The 21,760-nt window shown below is 29.4% G+C and overlaps 2 protein-coding genes across 3 annotated transcripts in view; one reads left to right on the top strand and one right to left on the bottom strand.

The window, feature by feature from the left end:
- Positions 1 to 1,183: 1,183 nt before the first annotated feature.
- On the top strand, positions 1,184 to 21,133 carry LOC107436732 (prohibitin 2). Of its 2 annotated transcripts, none has more exons than XM_071184561.1 (8): positions 1,184 to 1,444; positions 2,600 to 2,681; positions 5,766 to 5,845; positions 8,530 to 8,654; positions 9,857 to 10,042; positions 13,164 to 13,283; positions 18,493 to 18,566; positions 20,925 to 21,133. In XM_071184561.1, exons 1-7 carry the CDS (start codon positions 1,318 to 1,320, stop codon positions 18,523 to 18,525), a joined length of 753 nt encoding a protein of 250 aa, XP_071040662.1. In that variant the 5' UTR covers positions 1,184 to 1,317; the 3' UTR covers positions 18,526 to 18,566; positions 20,925 to 21,133. The 2 variants fall into 2 exon arrangements, with proteins under 2 accessions (XP_071040662.1, XP_042902266.1); XM_043046332.2 differs by having other exon boundaries at positions 1,206 to 1,444; positions 13,164 to 13,271; positions 18,489 to 18,566.
- LOC107436731 (kelch-like protein 17) overlaps positions 11,819 to 21,760 on the bottom strand; it is a 91,102-nt gene continuing 81,160 nt past the window's right edge. Inside the window, exon 12 of the transcript XR_011637533.1 lies at positions 11,819 to 11,916. The gene's annotated coding sequence lies outside the window, so the exon portion shown is untranslated. The remainder of the gene's footprint in view (positions 11,917 to 21,760) is intronic.

Here is a 21,760-nt window from a genome sequence, read left to right as displayed (position 1 = left end):
TAAATTTAAAATGAAAGAAGGCGTTATATTGCAAACCCTACAAAGTGTATTGATATCGGAAGATGTACTTTGTCAAACTTAGGTGTAAAAATAAGTGGTAGGAAACCCGGAATTCTTACGACGAACATTAGCTCTTAGCACCACCTGTACTTAGCCTTATACGGTTTTCCCTCTATATCACGGGGGGATAGCCTAGTTGGCAGACTGTTGGGTCCATGTCCGATAGGTCGTGAGTTCGATCCCCAACGGCCGAAGACTATCTGTGTGCAAAATGGTTACTGGTGCATGGAAAATCTGTCGGGGTCACAAAATCCTCCAAGCTCTCATAACCTTGGGGTACTGGATCGGAGATTAATCATGGTCTGATTCAGGACAAAATTACCATCGTCGGTTGGATGGTGTGTGAATGTGTCCTACCTAATACGGCGTGTGTATGTTATCTCCGGATCATCTTCAGACCATTGCCAATAGCCCATTCAGTTGTTCTAGTGCGACGCTATTAAAAGAATCTGCAGAGAATCAAAATTGTGATGGTATGTTTGCGGATTTTCCCCAAAGATGTATCGCAGATCGTCGCGAATTATGATACTCTAGTGCAACGTAAACAAACAACCATCTATATCGAAAAATTAATAAACTAAAGTTTCATTTTCCTTGTATGTAATTCACACAACTCTGATCATCATGAAAGGAAAAGGAGTACCTGATTGGCGAGTTTTTTCTGGTTAAATATATTGCTCTTAATCAGGGTCTTACTCATCCTCGGACTGATCGTTAAGACACGGTTCCCAGCAAATCACTGAAGTCAAGCATCACTGGCTGCGGTCAGTGTGCGGGTGGGTGACCACTTGAATCAGTCTGCGTAGGGACCGAGGGTGTACGGTATTGGTCCTCGTTAAACTGTGCTACCGTAAAGTGCTCGACTTCGCGCGCAGGTCGTCGGGCTACCGAAGCGGGGATGCCATCTTTTCCACAGAGGATCAAAATTGTGATGGTATGTCTTCGGATCATCCTCCGGGATGTTTCCTAGACCGCCGCCAATAGCCTATTGTGCAGCTCTAGTGCGACGTAAACATGGAGTTTAGAGTAGGATCCATGGACGTAAATTAACAGCAACAACATCTCATCCTCGGCTACGATTGGAGATGCGTAAACTGTCTGCAGTAAGAATGATTCCTAAGTGATAAAATTTTGTTTTCATATTTTAGCTGTGACTGTGACTCATTGTACATGCTCCTGAAATCTTAACTGAGTAATTACATAAGAAATTAGTTTTTAAAATTTATTGGTGTAAATAATATTAAAAATATCTATAAAATGTCGCAGTGGAAAGATTTTGCTAGTCGCATACCAAAAGGCAGCGGTGGGGGAATTGCGACTGGCTTAAAACTTCTAATAGCTGCTGGAGGTTTAGCTTATGGGGCTTCTCAGTCTGTTTACACCGGTAAGTACGGTATTTATCGAAAATTTAAGTATTGTGGCATTAAGTATCAATTTGTGACATTTGATACCAAAGTTATGTTAGTTTCTATACATCACTGTTATTTTTATTATTTGCTGGAACACAATTTTTTCTTATTGCTTGATACAGCATCGCTCAGAACTTGATATATCTCATGTAGGTTCGAGTAATTTAGCATACTTTTAATATTTATTTTTATTTATGATTTATAGCAGTCATATAAAAAGGTTGTGCTTAGTAACTGCTTTAACGACTTAATCGACGGCTTCCTAAAGATGGAAATGTATCTCTGGTATTGTTTCAAAATTTTTGCAATCTACTTTTAACTATATTGCATTTCTATCAATAAATTAATATGAGTAAGTATTTAAATAGTTTGAAATTTGTTCGACCAACTATGTTATTGTGAGGCATAACTACCTCTATAAGTATTGAAAACCAATTCACTAGTATAGTATATAAGACATGGTAACTTGATTCTATCATGAGGTACCTTTTGATAGATGAAGGTTGATATAGTCTAAGATTTAATCCCTTCAATGGGGACCCTCAGACGTGATAAGAACTTGCCTATATTGATGGATAATCCACATTAAACAGTTGATTTACTTAAAAGTATACAGCTCTAAGAAAAAAATCCGATGAAGTAAATAAAATCTCCAGGTCAATAAGCAAAAATAAAGAAGAAAAAGTAATAAGCGAAATACTCTAAAAAAAATTAAACAACAAAATACATAATGAGCGAAATGCTCATTATGTATTTTGTTGTTTAATTTTTAAAATATAATGAAACAAAAAATGAAGAGAAAATATAATGAACAAAATTGATATAAATAAATAAACAGCTTGAATTAACTAGTGGTATCTATTCATCGAATTCTATCATAGATAAAGTTCTGGAAGGGGAGTAATGTGGCATAACTACCACTATAAATGTTGAAAACCAATTCACTAGTATATAAGACGTGTTAACTTGATTCTATTTTGAGGTATCTTTTGATAGATGAAGGTTGAAATAATCGGTTTATATAGCCCTCTGCTTAAAAGTGGACATTTGGCCATAATTCTGATTTTACCCTATATGATTTAAAAGGAATGACTGATATTTGCTTCTAATATTTCTAAATTGCCTTTTAGTTGATGGTGGTCACAGAGCCATTATATTTAGCCGAATTGGAGGTGTGAAAAATGACATATACAAAGAAGGCCTTCATTTCAGGTGAGTTTAAACCCTTATAGCCCTATCAATTTAAATAAGAGTGCTGTGAAAAGGGGATATTTCTGTATTGTGATCTGTTAGTGCCAACTACAGTTTCCTATACAACTACAGTTGCAAATTAAAAAGAAAAAAGAGCATTGTAGATGTTTGCCCGTGTGGCTACGAGTTGTTCATTTTCTGTGATGTTTTTTTAATAGTTTCTCGCAGACAGCTGCCAAGACTTGGTGATTATTCTGCCACAGATCAGGATACGGAAATCTCCCCAAGATTGCTGCGTGAAACTCGCCCGTGATTGCTAGATGAATTGAATAACTGTTGGAGATCATAGGATTTATGAAAGGTTGAGAATGTGTTGGGATGAGAAGGGGTTAGGATCTTTGCACCTGTTCATAAAGCAAATGTTTTTTTATATATTAGTCGACAGGGTGGGTTTTTTTTCATTCATAGTGTGATCTGTTGTGCAAACTACAATTGCCAAAGCAGGGGTCTGTCCAGGCCGAATTTACTACCGTTTAGCGGTACCTTCACAAATTCAACTTTAGGAAAAACGGTAGTTTCACAAATTCAATTTTAGGAAAAACGGTAGTTTCACAAAATACTTTTTCTTAAAATTTTATTTTTGTATCCCTTAAGAAACGATAAATCCNCTGCAGGATACAGAAATCTCCCCAAGATTACTGCGTGAAACTCGCCCGTGATTGCTAGATGAATTGAATAACTGTTGGAGATCATAGGCAGGGTTGCCACTCCACAGGGAAAACCTGGAAAATACAGGAAATTTAAAAATCAGGGAATTTTGATTTTTTTCTTTACAAACTGGGAAAATACAGGGAATTTTGTTTTTTCTTATTGTGGTCTTTTAAAAAATGGTGACCACTCAAAGCGTAATCTATGGGATGTTTAACCATGATACTTCAGCTATACTAAACTATTTCATTTACCATAGCATTATTTAAGTATGTTCAGCTGTTTTTCCAGCAATTGAAACTAATAAATATAGTTAGCCTAATATAGCTCACACGAGAGCACAGTAATTGTTGTTTCCTCTTAATATATTGCGTATAACATGTACAGGGAATTTTTTTTTTCAGATTTGAGTGGCAACCCTGATAGGGTTTATGAAAGGTTGAGAATGTGTTGGGATGAGAAGGGGTTAGGATCTTTGCACCTGTTCATAAAGCAAATGTTTTTTTGTATATTAGTCGACGTGGTGGGGGTTTTTCATAATGTGATCTGTTGTGCAAACTACAATTGCCAAAGTGCCGAAATTTTTTTTTTAAAACTCGCCACCTGGCCCGAAGCCATTTAGGGAAGATTTCCATATTGTAATCTGTGGCAGAATAATCACTAAGTCTTGACAGTGACCGGCGAGAATCAAGAAAAAAACATCACAAAAAGGGATCAACCCGAAGAGTAGAACTGGTAGCTTAAATCTTTACATGTTTTTTTATTATTATTAAATTATCCTTATAAAAATCTGCTGCCTTGGCGATTGTAGTTGGCATGGTAGATCACAAAATGGAAATATCTCCACCTTTTTTGTTTCAAATTCTTTCTGATACTTCATGAGCATCTTTTTCTTTTAACAAAACATTTCAGTATCTTTTCTATTATATAAAGTTCTCAAAAATTTATTTGGTCATATTTTTATAACAATAGATTTATGTTTCATAATTTTTTTTCTGAACATTTTCTCATTTCCGTCCAATGAAATCGTTGAGTAATTTTTTCTCTGCCTAGCTAACCAATTACATCTTTTCACAATCACAAACTGCAATGTTTGTAAACAAAAGTTACAAATTTTGCTTGGATGCTAATTTCTTCTGCTTCATTTTAAAATCTATGTGCTGATCCAATTTTTTCGACATTTTGTCTACCTATTTTGAGGGTCAGGAATCTAAATTTAAATAAGAATGTTTATTCAGGGAAAGTGCATTTTTATCCGATTTCATAATTTAGTAGTTATGACTAATTAATTAGCATAAATGAAGTCACCTCCAGAAACTATTAAGATTGACACTTAGTCTGGAAGATCATTAGAACAAAGGTTATTCTGAGTGATGCTTTTTTCCCCGCACTAAACATAATGAATTTGATGTTATTTTTAAATTCAATTCATAAAAAAATTTCATCTTGGTCTGGTTAGTACATTTGCTAAAGCATATATTCAAATTTTCTTAGGTGTATTTTATTTATGTATTAATATTTGTGTTAAACATGATATCTGCCCACCTGGAAAGTCATGGATTTTGGTATTGAACAAAATTTGTCCTGAAATGTCATGATTTTAACTATTTTTTNAACCATGGTTTAAACTGTCAAAAACTGTCACATGTCAAAAACCTGCCAACCCTGATTTTAACTATCTTTTAAAATTTTGTGTCAAAATTTGATTTAGTGTCAAAAAATCTAATATTTGAAATGTAATTTACCCATCCCCTTAATTTCATGTTCAGAATGTCTGAATTTGTAACAAAAAACCTACCCACAGTCATATTTTATTAAAATATAAAATGTTTTTATTGTGTTCTTTCAAAAAATGAAAGAAAGAACATCATTTCTAGAGGATATTATCTTTTAAACTTCTGTAATTTCAGAATTTTTATTTATTTATTATTTATTTTTTTATTTTATCAATATAAAATTCTGTCATAAAATTCAGTCATTTGTGAATTTTTTTTATTCCTAATTGAGAACTGAAAATTCACTAATATTTCTTTCCTTTCTGATGAGCAAGAAAAGTATCTTCAGGATCTAATTCTGCAGAAAAGAAAAGGAAAAAAAAAAAATTACTCTTATTTTTTTCAGCTATTTTATTGCTTCAACTCTTTCTTTACTCTTTTTTTTTTAAATTTGAAATCAATAAATATTAAAATGCAGAGTATAAAAGTTTTGCTTTGCATAATGCATTTTTAAATTTATTGTGTTTTTATCGGAGAAAATAGTAACTTCGTTATGTCATGAGAATTTTTTGGAATTAGTCATGAAGTGTTATGGATTTGAAAATTTAAAATGTAGCAGATACCCTGGTTAAATCTTAAAATCTTGTCAACACTTAGTTTTACTCTTTGTATTATTTCATAGGATACCTTGGTTTCAATATCCTATTATCTATGATATCAGGGCCAAGCCTAGAAAGATCTCATCTCCAACTGGTAGTAAAGGTATGTCTTTTTATATTGTTTCAAACTTTCTTATTGTGATTTTAGTATGATTATTATTTTCTAAAAGTTAACTGGTGTTCTATTTCAAAAAGATACCTATTTGAAAATTTTACTGTACAATTTTCAATCAGTAATTATATCTGGTTTATCAGTGTTTTCATTACAGAAAAAAATGAGAGAATTTCTCACCCTTCCTCGTAAACAGGGTGAGATTTCAAAAAGTTTAGTGAGATTTCTAAAAATTAAAGCACAAATAGACTCTGAAAATTTTTTTTTCTTTAATTATAATATTTAGCATCTTCTATTTGTTAAAGCATTGAATATTTTTGCTGCATCATCATATGGAAAATGTGCTATATCTACTTTTTCATCAGATATTCTCATTAGGTTGGTCAAATGCTTATCAGTCAATCTGTTGTTACAGTGTTTTGTCTTAATTCGGTTTTGGGTGCTAAAAGACCTTCAACAGATGCTGAACTATTCGGAATCACTAAGTAAATTTGCAGCATTGCACATACACTTTCCCGTCCTCTACATCTGCCAGCAAACTAATGTTGAAAATAATGAAAGATCAAGGTAGAAAAGTGAAACAGATTTTACTCTGGCAAAAGACGAAACATTTTCCAAAATGCGTGAAATTCGCGCATTTTGAAATTGATTAATAGAGTGTTTGAATTTATGGCAGTAATGATTTTTTAATGAGAGAAAAGAAGAAAAAAAATGAAGATTCACGCGTTCTCGCTCTGTAGTTAAAACACTGTTTATGGTTTATGGAAAAGTTAAGGCAACCAATGTAATATCAAATACTGTCCAGCATTTTCATGTATACCACATTTGTGGAACCTCATCTTATTGAAAAAGAAAGGGTATCTGCACACCTGGAAAGTCATGGATTTCGGTATTGAACGAAATCATGATATACAAATATCATGATTTTAACTTTTTTTTAACAATAAATCATGGAAAGTCATAGGTCGCCAAAAATTCTAATTTTTAAAATGGAATTTATCTTCCCAGTGTTTCAAATATCTAAATTAGTAACAAAATCCCCTCTCATTGTCACATTTTATTATATACGTTAAAATATAAAATGTTTTTATTTTTTTCTTTAAAAATTATATTGTTTTTTCAAAAAATGAACGAAGGAACATAATTTGTCATTTTATGGGTTTAAAATTCTATCTGAAGGTAGCCAGCCATAGGCGAAATTTTTTTAATCCCAAATAAGAACAGAAAAATCTGGAGCATTTCTTTCTCTACTGATGAACAAGAAAATGATGAACAAGTTATCTTAAGAGTATAATTCTGCAGGAAAAAAAGAGAAGGAAAAAAAAAAAACTTAAATTCTGCAGAAAAGAAAACCAAAATTTTTTAACTTCCCAAAAGTAAAATCCTTTTGCTTTATTTCAAGAACTCAATTGTGTTCTGCGACAATGTCGCCGTGTTGCCCGCGATTCTGCCACAGGACTTTGAGAGTGGCTAGCAATGATATTCAGTGGTTAAAGGTTGATGCTGTGTGCTAGAGCAGATAAGGAGAATTATATTAAATTTATTGTTGTGTTTTTGTCGGAGATAATAATTTCAGTAAGTCATGAAGAATTCTTGGAATTAGTCATGGATTTGAAAATCTAAAATGTAGCAGATACCCTGAAAAGAGCATTGCCTGTTGACATATTTAAGTGGCTTACAGTCAATGTAAAGCATGAGTGAGCAGCACAGCGAAGGAGGATTACTTTTTCATGAGTATAGGAAATTCTCAGAGCTTAATAATTCCCCAGATTTTTTTTTTCTTCTTTAAATCTCACAAAAGTAGTCTTTTATTTTTTCTACAACTTTTTCAAAATATTTTTAGAGAATCACATAGTTATCAAAAGTAGAATAATGATCAAAATGTAATGAAATATTATTAACTTATATATAATTTGAAGAGTGGTACTTTTTTTTGCTATTAAGAATTTTTTTTAATTTGACAAAGAAACTTTCCCCAGGTGTGTGCAAATTTCCCCCTTACCTCATTTGCAGAATCATGCTGTATTATTAATGCAACAACTGTCAAGAGCAATTCTACTCTCCTGAGAGAAATATAGAATCAGCATTTCCTAAAGATTGTTGGAAGTGCTTTCATTACCTTTCACCCTTACTTTTTTGATAAAGTCAAAATAGATCGACATCCTATGCAAAAATCTTCTGAAAGAAACTAAACTTTGTTTTAAAAATCACGATAGAGAGAAAAGAAATCACTATATTAAATTAAAATTATGGTTTGCCTATTGAAACTTTTTTTTAATAGCTAAAGTATTCTTTAAATTCTCTAGTCTTTAAATTTCAATCATCCATTTGTTTCAAAATGGTTGCTATGCATCATAATGAAAAATTGTTTTCGGTAGTTAGAGCTTCGAAAATATTGTTATAATATAGTTTTAATATTAATTTAAATTTTGATTAAGCATTATTAAATTTTTTTAATTATAAATCAATGTTCTTACAGTATATTTGAGTAAAAAGAAATCCAATTTAAATTTTAAAAAATCTGATTTCTTTAAAAAAAAAAATCATGAACCCTGTCCCGCAGCATACGACTTATTCTGCACCCATGCTTTTTCGGAACATATTTGTGTAATGAATTTTGTACATCTCACATTTGAATTTCGTAATAAAGATATTAATGTTTGTATTTTTGTTAGATCTTCAGATGGTTAACATTTCCTTGAGAGTTTTAGCTCGACCTGACAGCGCTAATCTCCCCCATATTTATCGAATGTTGGGTACAGATTATGATGAACGTGTTTTGCCTTCTATTTGTAATGAAGTAAGGATTCATTTCTTCTTGTATCATGAAATTATTATGAACACTAATTTGAGATATACAGTCAAACCCTGTGATAGTAAACAGCTCGATCGTAGCTGGCATGACACTGACTTTACTCATTCTTTCTCTATACTCTGGTTACAAAAAACATACCTAGATGGCATTAGCATTTGCTCAGAATGTGCCAACTTTGCTTATGTGGTGTCTCAGTAAATTGTAGCCAACACTTAAAAACACTTTAAGAACTAGCAAGCCTACTATATATATGTTTAAATTATTTAAGTGTTATGGGGTAGTTAAGATCATTTTAAACCACATTTGTTTAATGTAAAATAAAATGTGATTCTATGAATTTTGCCACCACACTAAATATAAAAAATTAAACTTCCATAAAATACGGAAGGGTTGAGAGGTATGCTTTTAGTGTAGTAGAGCTCTAATTCACTTATAATATTTACTAGTAAGTATCTTTAAAAAAATTAATAACTATTTTTTAAAAGATACTTTCTGCTTAATGTGTACCGGTTCTTAATATTTAATTGATATCTATGTTAATTGATAATTATGTTCACATAGTTTGGCATTCATGTTAATAATGGAATAAATTGAAAATCTCCCACTAATAAATTAACAGGAAAAGAATATTAGCAGGAAGTGTTACCCAAACTCTCTAGTAGAGTTAAGTAGTTTAACAATTATTCATTCATCTCTTTTATCTGAATTTAAAAATAATCGATCATTCATTAAAATTGTGTGATTATAGAAATCTTAAATACAATTAATAATTTTAATTATATATTAATATGATAAAATATTAACTAATTGATCTTCAATATTTTTTTAATGCAGCCGAAGTATCACAATTTTGATGTATTGATTTAAAGTTATTAAGAGTTCAATATTGATAAATATATACTGTAAATTTTTAAGACTTTCTCACCTAAAAGTAATTCTGAAATTAAAAATACTATGTTTATTTTCTTTTGTAATAGAATTTGCCTTTGATAGATATGCTTAGAGAAAATCTTACTTTTTTTTCTTCTTTAGTTTGCTTTTTTTTTTAAATTTATGTATACTGTTCCAAGAAAATATCCTGAATTTTTTTCTTCTTCTATCAAGCATGAGTTATGGTAAAATTATTAGTTCTTGCAGTCTTCTATCACTTCAAGTACATTGACAAATCACCTCAATACATTTTACAGGTTTTGAAAAGTGTTGTTGCAAAGTTTAATGCCTCACAGCTGATTACACAACGTCAACAAGTCTCCCTACTAGTTAGAAAAGAATTGATAGAGCGAGCCAGAGATTTCAGTCTTATTCTGGATGATGTTTCTATTACTGAACTTAGTTTTGGAAAAGAATATACAGCTGCTGTTGAAGCTAAACAAGTAATTTTAATAACTTTTGTTAATTGACTTTCAGGTTGGAATTTTTTCTGGGTAAAACTTCGTCCAGGGCACTGGGCGAAATAAAGGAAACCATAAGCAGGGGTCTATCTGGTTTCTTTTGAGAGGTACCTATTTTGTGAAAATTAAGAATCAGCACAAAAATTTTGTAAAGTAAAAAAATATTTTTCAAAAATTGTCACTTCAAATAAAAATCATTTATGACAGGTAAATTTCTATATATTTCTCCTCATATAAAAAGAGATAATTGTGGGCTTAAAATTGCATTCAATTTTGAAATTCCATAGAAACCATTGTCCATAGTTAAATTTCAGTTTTTATTTAATAAAAACATGTATATAACAGTTCTTCTCATTGACAGCCCAGGATGGACCTTGGCCTTCTCAACAAGCCTATGCTAAGACATTCTTCCCTTAGCCAAGGTTCTCCAGTTAATTATCTTTAAAACTTGTAGGTCCTTTTCAAGGCAGTCTAAAAATCTTAGGCTTGGTCGTCCTCTTTTTCTTGTACCTGTTGGCCTGGCACTGAAAACTTTTTTGTTTGTCCTGCTATCCTCTATTCTTTATGGCCTGCCCATTTAATCCTTTAAATTTTGATAAATTTAATGACATCAGGTTCTTTATATGCTTTGTAAAGTTCCGTGTTTGATCTTCTAACAACATTTAACGGTACTGAGTACAACATTTAACAGTACAGAGTAAAAAAATTATTCTTAAATAAAGGTGTGTTAGAGTAAATTTACAATAGTGTTTAAGCTAATGTTAGAATTTTGACTTCCTGGAAAGTTTTCAGAGGCAGACTCTCTCCGTTTCATTTTAGCTATAGAAAAAAAGAGAGAAATTCCCCCCCCCCCCCCCGTTTGTAAAAAGCACCTGTTTTCTCTAGATTGCAACGAGAATGGGGTTTGCATGAGAACTTGCTTTATTAAAAGTGTTTTGTGAAACTACCTAAGGTTTTTCTTCTTCTTAAAGTTGAATTTGTGAAGTTACCTCTAAATGGTAGTAAATATATGCTGGACAGACCCCTGATAAGTAACCTTTACAATTGTTTTACAATGACTAAAGGAATAGTTTGAATGAGTAGAGTTTATTTGTTGCTTTTCTGAACCTATTTTTCGAGATATTAGATGCAAATTTGCCTGTAATACAATGTAATAATGAAAGAGTAGATTGATTAAAAAGAAAAGCAAAGGAGAATCTCTTTGCTTTTCTTTTTAATCAATCTACTCTCTCCGGATAAGTAAGGAATGTTCAGATTAATTTTAAAATTATTTTCAGAATATTTGTGTATTGTCTCTAAAATGCTTATGTAGATAAAATGTAACCTTTTTTACATTTTATTTCTACAAGTAACTGTTGAATAACCTACCTTTGTATTTATTATATACAAAGGTAGTATATATTGTGTATTCTAGTATTTATTATATACAAAGGTAGCATGTTTTTTCAAGACAGATTTTTGTTTTATGGTGTGTTTATTTTATGAGTTCTGTTAAATATAATACATAGCTGCCAACTCAACTGGATTTTCCAGTAGACTACTGGATTTTGCCAGTTTCTCTTGGTCTGCTGGTTTAATTAAAATTCTCCTGTTTATTGTACATTTTAGAAAGTTCTCTAAAATTGAGTAAATTTCCTAAAAAAAAATCCCTTTTGAAAATCAAATTTTAGTACATTATTGTCTGCTTACTTGAATATTTAAATAAGTATTACTAATATATAATAAAGCAACACTCATTTATCAAAATCAATTTGAAACTTTTTTTTGTTCTAAAATGTTCAGTTTATTTTTATTCAGAACTCTCTTTTTAAATTAATTAAAACAATTTTTTAAATTGTCTTTGATGAATTAAATACCTATTAATATTTGAAATTATGAGTACACGTAATGCATTTTAAGTATGTTTAATGTCAATCATAACAGAAAAACATTGCAGTTTTTCTATTTTGTTGATGTTAAAAATCCTATGAGTAAAATATTTAGTACATTATGCAACAATTATCATGAAATTTATAATATTTCATATAATCTAATGGATTTTTTCTAATCCATGTTGGCAGCTCTGATAATATAAAGTTATTTCACCAACCTTATCATTTTCACCAACCACATATTGATTATCTTGTTTAGATAATCTTAGTTTTATTTGTTAGTATTTGTTTATACTTCATTTTAACATTCTTATTATTCAGCGTAATATGAATTATTCTCATTATATGATGATTGAAAAATTCTTTAGCCATTACCTCCTTTTAAAGTTCCAATCATTTCTATTAAATTGGTTATTGATGAACTTTTAATTCAACTAAATTTTCTTTTCATTCTAAATGTTTCTTTATACTATGGACAGATGGCAGCACAATAAACAGAATAAATTTATCTAAAAGATTCTAATTAAAATAATGAAAAAAGTAATTAAAGTAAGAAAATTTGAAAAGGATTCTGAAATATTTTTAATTTTGCTTAATTGTTGTCTTACATATTTGTTCAAACTGATTATATATAGTGATACTGAAAGAAAACACAAATAATTAAGATCAAAAGGATAAAACTTCTTTGAAAAAAACGCGCTAAGAAGCAGCAGAAATTTCAGNAAAGATTCTAATTAAAATAATGAAAAAAGTAATTAAAGTGAGAAAATTTGAAAAGGATTCTGAAATATTTTTAATTTTGCTTAATTGTTGCCTTACATATATGTTCAAACTGATTATATATAGTGATAGTTTTTATCATTCTTAAAACAAAACTAAATCAGAAGCTTATATATTGTAAAATTTACTAGTACCATTTTAAATATTAAATGGAACATCTCCCATTGCAATGGGTTGAAGTTGGCATGTATGTGCTGTACTCCTTTACATAAAGCATTTAAAAAACTGCTTTTGTGTTCATTTTGTGTATTTTTCTAAATGTTACCTTTTAGTTTTATCTTATTTAAATGATACATGAAATAGCTTAAAAATAAGTGTCATTAACTAAGTAACTTACAATTGCAAACTCTTTAAAAAATCCTTTAAGATTTTGAAATTTTTTTTTTTCTTTAAAGAGTTTCATCTATTTAACTTAGGTTTAAATTAACCTTTTTTTTCTTCTAATTTCATAGGTAGCTCAACAAGAAGCTCAAAGAGCAGCTTTTGTTGTTGAACAAGCCAAGCAAGAGAGGCAACAAAAGATTGTGCAAGCCGAAGGTGAAGCTGAAGTCGCTAAAATGATATCCTTTTATGTGTTTATTAGTCTTGTAATGATGATTTGTGCTCTATCAGTGTTTTCACTACAGTGCGAAAAACTCTATTTTTTCTTTTTCTCGCTTTATGAAATTGTTTATGCTACAAATTCGCACACACCTCTTTACCAATTTCAAAATATGCAAATATCCTGTATTTTTGGAAAATTTTTCAATTTTTACTGTATTTCAACCTTCTGTTTATCTCTCCACCCGTCTTGTTCAGAACTGGTCCAAGAACGCATGAGATTGAGATCCAAATGCATTTAAATTCATCATTTTTTATGCATGAATGTAAAATGGAGACTACCTGAATTTTTTTTAATGTTGAATTTTTACCATTGCTTTCTTAAAATGAAAAACAATAACTGGAGGTGGATATTTAACTTTGATCTGTGCTAGGTTTATAAACAACCCAATATTATTAAATACATAAAAATGAATTGAATGACCAACGCGATTCAAATGATTTATGACTGTACGATAAAAAAAGATATTGCTTCTTAAACCCACTGGAAAAAGAAAGCAGGGAAGATGATATGAGCTGACTCGATGTAATCTAATTTTCTTGCAATAAAGAAAGGTATTGGAGATTAAAGATAAATCGAAAGTTGTTAACTGGGATGAGATTATTCCGCTTTTGTGTCTCGAATTTCAATCTTTTGATCAAAAGAACTCTGATTTTCTAAAAGTTTAAGTTTTTTTTAATAAATATTCTGCTTTTTTTTACTCAAACTACGTAGCTGCCTCACCTATCGCATTTTTACTTATTTTGGTTATTTTCTCCACTTTTACACGCAGAAAATAAATTTTTCCGCATTTTTACCCGCCCTCCGGATAGCTCGTATTTTCGTAATTAAAATGTTGCTGCTTTCTTCTCGATTCTTATTCACATGATTTTAACATCGATTTTCGTATTTGCCTGATTTCAAAATTTCCCTTTGCGATTCTTATTCACCCAATTTAAATATTGTACACGCGATTCTTATTTACGAAATTTAAAAATCCAATATCGCAATTTGTGTTCACTCGTTTTTAATATCCTATGTGGCGATTCATATTCTCTAGAGTTTAAAACCCAATATCATGATTCGTTTTTGTGGTTGTAATTTTAAACATCGATTTTCATATTCATGCGATTTAAAAATTATGCATTGTGATTCGCATTTACGCAATCTAAAAATTATTCATCATTATTTGTATTTTTTCATTTTTGAGATACCATATAGTGTTTCATATTCATGTGATTTAAAAGCCACATATCGGGGTTCCTATTCTCTCAATTTAAAATCAAATACTGCTGGACTTATTCACAAGATTTTAAAATCATGCATGTGATTCATATTCATACAATTTTAAAATTGATCATCAGACTTTGTTATCACCTGGTTTTAATTAAGGTTTAGAAATTGCACTTTTTTATTAGCTTATATTAGTGTTTGTTTATCTATCATTTCTTGAGTAAAAATTTTCTCTATGGAATTGCAAATTTGAATTGTTATAGACAGACTCACTGTTCCCCACCCCCCTCATTTCCTGAAAAGCTGTTAAACCTTTGTTTTTTCTCACATTCACGCAATTTTTATTTAATAATCGTCACATATTGTAAATGTTTATTTAATAACTGCCACATGATGAAGAAACTGATATGAGTCAATGGTTCAATTTGTGGTTTGTGAATCTTGGTTCCATGTTTATTAAAGATTATCATGGAGATGTAAACACAAATCTAAATTAAAGGAAATGCAAAGATATTTATAATTTTGGATAGCCACCAGTTTTGCCTGTCCTCTTAACTTATCTTTGCATACAATTGTGTGTGTGTTTGTATGTGTGCAAGAAGATGAATGTTTGCATTGAACCATTGACTATCATGATGCACTCTTTAGTAATCTGATGGCTTCATTGTTTTTAATTGTGAGTTTTGAATAATTATAAGATTTAAATAAGTTTTAGTTGAATCATATCCCTGAAAGTTGAACCGTTAATATGGAATTTTTTTCTACTGTGTACAATTTGCTAAGTGATGGAAGTAACGGGAAGTCTGTTTGTTAAGCAGAGATGCATCCAAATTGTCAAATTATATCAAAATGTTTAAGCGAAGCACGATATTAATATCTCACATGCACTCTCTTACATATATAAACATAAGATTAGTGAGTATTCTATTCTAGAAAATATCGTAAGTTTATTGTCTTGTAGTGTATCTGGTGTACCACTAAAAAGATAAAATTCCAATTCTCTAGTATATAAGACATGTTAACTCTATTCTATGTTGGAGTACCTTTTCATAAATGAAGGTTGACATGGTAAATAACTACTCACTTCTCACAGTCTGTTATAAATTAAATACTACTTTATATCTAATATGATCTGTGATTTTTGAAGTTGTTAAATAGATCAATGTGGTGTGTTATTTTGGTTTCTGTTATAGGGGTTTTCTTACATTATTGTAACAGAAATGATCTTATATATATTTATACTTTTCTTTTTTAAGAATAGAGGTTGGGTTCATCAGAAATAAAGTTCAAACTTGAAAAGGAATCAAAAATGGTTTACTTTCTTTTTTTTTTTTATACATATTGAGTTAAAAAATTCAGTTATATTTTTGATTGGGGTTCTGCAATTGTGGGTGTAGAGTTTTCATATTATCAAAGATGTGTGTACGTTGATCATGTGAATGCTACACTTCAAATGAAAAAAAGAAATTGCATAGCTGCCCACTCTACTGGATTTTGCCAATTTTATCCTGGTCTACTGGTTTAATAATTCTTCTGGTTTTTGTAAAATTTTAGAAAATTTCCTGAAATTGAGTAAGTTTTCTAAAAAAATCCCTATTGAGATAGAATTTTTACGCAGATTATTGCTTGCCTGAATATTTAAATAAGTATTACTAATACATGATGAAGCAAGCCTCATTCATAATAATCAGCTTAAAACTTGAATTGAAATGACTAATTTTAGAATGTTTTTTTTTTTTTTTTTTTACATAAAATATTTATATTTTTCTCATATATTATTTATTTTAAGTCAATTTATTAGCCAATAACCATGGCTGCCAACTCTACTGAATTTTAAGTTTCTTCTGGTCTACTGGTTTAATAAAAATTCTAGTTTTTTTTATTTATTATTTTTATTTTAGAAAATCCCCCAAAATTGAGTAAGTTTCCTAAAATAACATAAAAAAATCCTTAATGGATTTTTACTAATTATTGCTTGCTTGAGCATTTAAATAGGTGTTACTAAAGCATTATGAAGTGATCCTCATTTATAAAAATCAGTTTAAAACTTTTTTTTTTGTTCTAAAATGTTCTATTTATGTAGAGCTCGCTTTTTAAAATTAATTAAACAGTCTTAATTATCTTTGGTAAATTAAATGCCTACTACTATTCAAAATTATGAGTAAACATAAAATTTCAAGTTCATTTCATGTCAATCATAACTGGATTCTATTCAATAACTATAAAATTCACTATGTGTAGAATATTTAGTACATTATGCGACAATTATCATGAAATTATTTCGTAAAATCTACTGGAGTTTTTCCTATTCATGTTGGCTGCTATGATATTGTTAATTTTTATTTAATCATCGTCACATATTGTTAATAATTTTTTAATAACTGCCACATGATGAAGAAACTAATATGAGTCAATGGTTCAGTCTGTGGTTTGTGAATCTTGGTTCCATGTTCATTAAAGATTATCGTGGAATTGTAACCGCAAATCTAAATTAAAAGAAATGCAAAGATATTTATAATTTTGGATAGCCATCAGTTTTGCCTGTCCTCTTAACTTATCTTTGTATACAATTGTGTGTGTGTTTGTTTGTGTGCAAGAAGATGGATGCTTGCATTGAACCATTGACTATCATGATGCACTCTTTAGTAATCTGATGGCTTCTGTAAATAAAAGTTGTATCATGTTACATTTAACACTAAACGCACCATAACCTGTCGAATGACCGTTTAAGATCTTTTGCTTGGAAATTAGCTGATCATCTTATCATTTTTGAACATTTGACTTCATGACTTTTTCTAACAATATTAAGTTAATACTCTAATATTATCTTTTTTGTATTTTGTTTGTTTTGAATAATACATGTTGTATACCTATTTCTACAAGAACAATTTATTGCTTTATAAGGTAATCGGATCAGAAATTAAGATGTAATGCGTGTTCAACGTATTGCAGTCGATGAGTTGCACATTTCTGCAAAGACGTAGTGAGTTCAATCAGAATAACTGTGAATTCAAATTTCAAGAAAGTGCCTAAAATTTTAGATTGGCATTTTTGTGTCAGAAAAAGTGGCAAAAACTAAATGTTTTGGTATTTAGTTTAAATTTTATTTTGATAGTTTTACTTCATTTGTATCTAACTATTTGATAGCTTTACATCCAACCCTCCAACTTTTGAGAATTTTGAAAATAATTCTTTCTTGTGGTAGCGAACCAAAGTAGAAATTTTTACAGCAAATGGATCTCTCATAAAACTTTTATCAGAACTTTAGAATCTAGCCATATGCCCTGCACTTTTATAAGTAATAGTGGACAAGTTACGCTAAAATTAATTTTTTTTAAATATTAAGACATTAATTTTGCTATCGTCTGAAAAGAAGATTTCTGAAACTACGGAAATTCCGTACCAGTTGGAGGGTATGGCTTTACATCATTTGTAACTAACAATTTCTTAGAAGATATAAGATTATTCATAAGAATTAGAATTCTTACAATTATAAGAATTAGAGAAATAATAATCATTAGAAGAAATATGTTTGCAAAAAATGTACAATGGAAAAACCCTGTATATGTAAAAAATGCTTTGAGCAATGAATTAAAAATTCTTATTCTTTGTGTTTGTAATACATAAAAATTAGCAATATACAGTTTTGTTTAATTATAATAAAGTTTTTTTTAGTTTATTTCCTTCCTAACATCCATTATTTCATACATTCAATCAAGAAGCATGAAGTCTGGTCATTTGACAGGCTATGGTAGAAATAGGTATATATTAAGTGTTGGTTTGTTTAGTGTTGAGCATTGTTTCATCATGTAATTTATATTATGGTTTGAAGCATTTATATGAAAAAGATGCTTGATTTTTTTTTCTTTTGTTTCATACCCAATTTATGTTAAATATTTCAGCCTGTCCACCAATTTGTGATAGTTATTTGTGCAAATATTGTTTTTCTCTTAACTTAAACCACTTAGGTGATGCAATTTCTAAGAATCCAGGTTATTTGAAACTAAGGAAGTTAAGAGCTGCTCAAAACATTGCCAGAACTGTAAGTTAACCACTTCGTTATAATTCATCTGAATAAGTAGTTATTAAAGTTTAAAAAAATTTTTTTTTAAATTTACTTTTTTATTTATTTTTTATGAATAGAAAATTGTTGTAATCATATAAAAAAAATTCTTAATTTGACAGCCATTAATTGATAAAATTATTGACTTTGAGTGATCAAAAAATTGCCTGAAATTAAAACAGTAGCCTTTTGATTGGATTCGGGATTCGGATCTGTAAAAATGCAGGTTTATGGTTAATGGAGATAGCTGTTTCTTCTTCAAAATTAAAAGAATTAATTGCAATTATATAAACAATTTTGATTTTATAAAAAGGAATCCTAAAAAGGGTTTTTAATAAGTTGCTCATTCACAATGAAAATAACTATTTTATTTCCTAAATTAGTGAAAGGCATTTGAAATTGTGGTGGGATTTTAAATGTACCATATAACCTTTTAAATTGTGCGTGGAATATATTTGAAGAATATATATATAAAACAGACTATGAACTAATGGCAAAGAAAAGAAACTAGAAAAGGCATCTTTATTTGCAGATAAGTAAAAATAATCTAACAAGTGTGGGCCTAATGAAATAGGGAACAGAAAAATTGAGAAATGCTACTGTGGCTCAAAAAATTGAGACTGTTGTATATAATTTAATATCTGAAGAAGTTGATAATCTACAAAGTTAGGAAAAAATGTTTAGGCATGCAGAACTGAGTCAAGGCTGAACTTCAGTCCTCTAGATTAAATTCTAATTGGATACTTTTGTTACCAACATAGATGAAACTTGGGATAGTAGAACTGAAAAAAAATTTTTTTTTTCCAAGTCTTGTAGAATCAGTGTTTGGTAATATTTTAAAAAAGTGAAATCAATTCTTCTATCATGAAATTTTGTTATTCCAAAAACTTTATTTCTTTGTATAGTTTACTAAAAATGTTTTTAGTCTGATTAACAATTTTTTTTCTTCACTAAATAATGGTGGACCAATGTGTTCTCATTTTTCTTAAATTTAAAATATCCGTTTTAATAAAAAATAATAAATGTCAAACGAAATTAAAGTTTTAAATAATATTAAATCATGAGGTAAACCAAGCGTCAGTTCAAAAAAGAATGACATTTTAAAATATTTAAAATTAAAAGTAGTTTAATTTATAATTTGGAAAACGTATTTCTAAAGTTTTATACATAAGATCTTTATAATGCAAGTCTTAAAACTTTAGTCTGTATTACATAGAATTTTGCATTATATAAATCATAGCAAACATACTTAGTGATAGCAATATAATTCTAAAATATTAATGGTTTAAATATAATTTTAAATTCAAATGTAATGACACACAAATAAAAGGAAATCAGTCATTTATTAGTTATAGGGAAAAATTAAGCTAACTAATAAATTTATCAGCAATAGGCTTATTTCTGCCCTCTATATTTTTGTAGTTTACTTATACAAAGTAATTAAACAAATTAAGACTGGCAAAATGTGAATTGTTGAAAATTTTATGTGCAATTTTGATTGTTTACATCCACAAAGTTAACATGTTTTATGGAGAATTGTGGTATATCATATCCATCTTCTATCATATTACCCCTGTGGCAGAATTTTCTCCGGGTTTCTGCGACATACCTTTCTAATACTAATTACTTTTAAAAATAACAAATATGTATAATACTAATTCAAAGTAGCGTCAACTTTAACAAAAAAAAAATTTTTGGATCAAATGAAATAATTTTTTTAAGAATATGTAATATATTTTTTTTCCAATATTATAGGCGATATTTAGGCATTTGTAGGGGGATATCACACTGATTATTTCGTATTTTGTAAATCACATTGTAATCACATCAGATTTTTAAAAAAAATCATGAAATCCGTAGCAGTAACTAATGTAAAAAGAAATAAAAACTACGAAATCACGCAAATCGGATGGCGAAAAGAGTTACTAAATGCCTGTTTTCATTTTGAGATTCGGTTGTTGTAATAAATAGCATTGTATAAATCAATATATGTGGAAATCAATAATAATTTACTGCATGAAAAATATTAAAACGAAAAGCTCTGAAAATCTGAATGAATAGAAAAAAACACAAGAATCCCCCCCCCCTCTCCGTTGCACAAAAAAGGCAACTTTTGAATATAATTCTGAAGAAAAGATAAAAATTTTTGCAGAAAAAATAACCAAAATTTGTAACTTCCCCCAAAAAAAATCTTTCTGCAAGAACTCTAACATTCTGCTGCAATATCGCCACGACTCTGCCACGGGTCCGAGTTAAACGGAAAATTTTCCTTTTAATTAATAGTGTAATGTATGTACTATTGCTAATAGTGTTTCCGTTTCTTTCCTCTAACTTTAGATTGCCGCTTCACAGAACAGAGTTTATGTGAATGCCAATGCACTGATGTTGAACATTGCTGATAAAGATTTCGATTTAGTAGACCTAGGAGTTTATAAGAAGTAACAATCATTTTATTAAAAGCAAAGCATACAAGTATCAAAACAAATAACATAGACTGTAATTTTTTTTTCAAATAAAAGTTTAATAATAGATGTTAATTACATCAATTGTTGAACAGATTTTTCTTTCTTTTTTTTTTCTGAAGCTTTTTTACAAAAAACTAGTGCACATTGAATAATGATAAAATATTTTTAAAAAAATCAAATGACAAAAGACTAGACAGTTTATCACAGTATGATGAATTCTCTATTGTCAGTAAGTTCTTTTCTTAAAGTAAACTCATTAAGGAACTTGCTGACAAATGTTCTAAAAAATTTATTCTTTCCAGTTAAATTACATGAGGTACTCACAATGTTTTGTTTTTAGATTTTAAAAAAAAACTTGGAATTTTCAATTAAAAATAAATGAAAACTTTAGCATAATTTTTTTTACATTCCTCAGAAGTTTATTAATAGATTTCAGTGAAACTGTCTTGTTTTCAATTTTTAACTAAACCAGTACCGTAACTTCAACAAATGGATATCACAATTATGTAAGCCGTTTTCTACTGGTCAAACATTTTGAGTACCTCTTGTTTAAATTTAATAGTTATGAAATACTTTTACTATACATATATTAGGTCCCACATTTTAAGAAACTAAACTAATAATTTAATATACAAACTATTCTACTAACACTGCCTTTAATATATATTTTTAGAATAGCCTTTATTAATAGTGAATTGTGAGAATTAT

Source organism: Parasteatoda tepidariorum, chromosome 8, assembly GCF_043381705.1.
Source record: "Parasteatoda tepidariorum isolate YZ-2023 chromosome 8, CAS_Ptep_4.0, whole genome shotgun sequence".
NCBI classification, from domain to species: Eukaryota; Metazoa; Arthropoda; class Arachnida; order Araneae; family Theridiidae; genus Parasteatoda; species Parasteatoda tepidariorum.
The sequence above is the reverse complement of the archived record's forward strand: the minus strand, read 5'-3'. Positions and strand labels throughout refer to the sequence as shown.

Excerpts from the sequence above, each read along its gene's own strand:
- LOC107436732 (XM_043046332.2), top strand. The coding sequence starts at position 1,318 with ATGTCGCAGTGGAAAGATTTTGCTAGTCGCATACCAAAAGGCAGCGGT. Across the intron at positions 5,846-8,529 it reads ATCTCCAACTGGTAGTAAAG|ATCTTCAGATGGTTAACATT; the intron begins GTATGTCTTTTT and ends TATTTTTGTTAG. Across the intron at positions 13,272-18,488 it reads AAGCTGAAGTCGCTAAAATG|TTAGGTGATGCAATTTCTAA; the intron begins ATATCCTTTTAT and ends AACTTAAACCAC.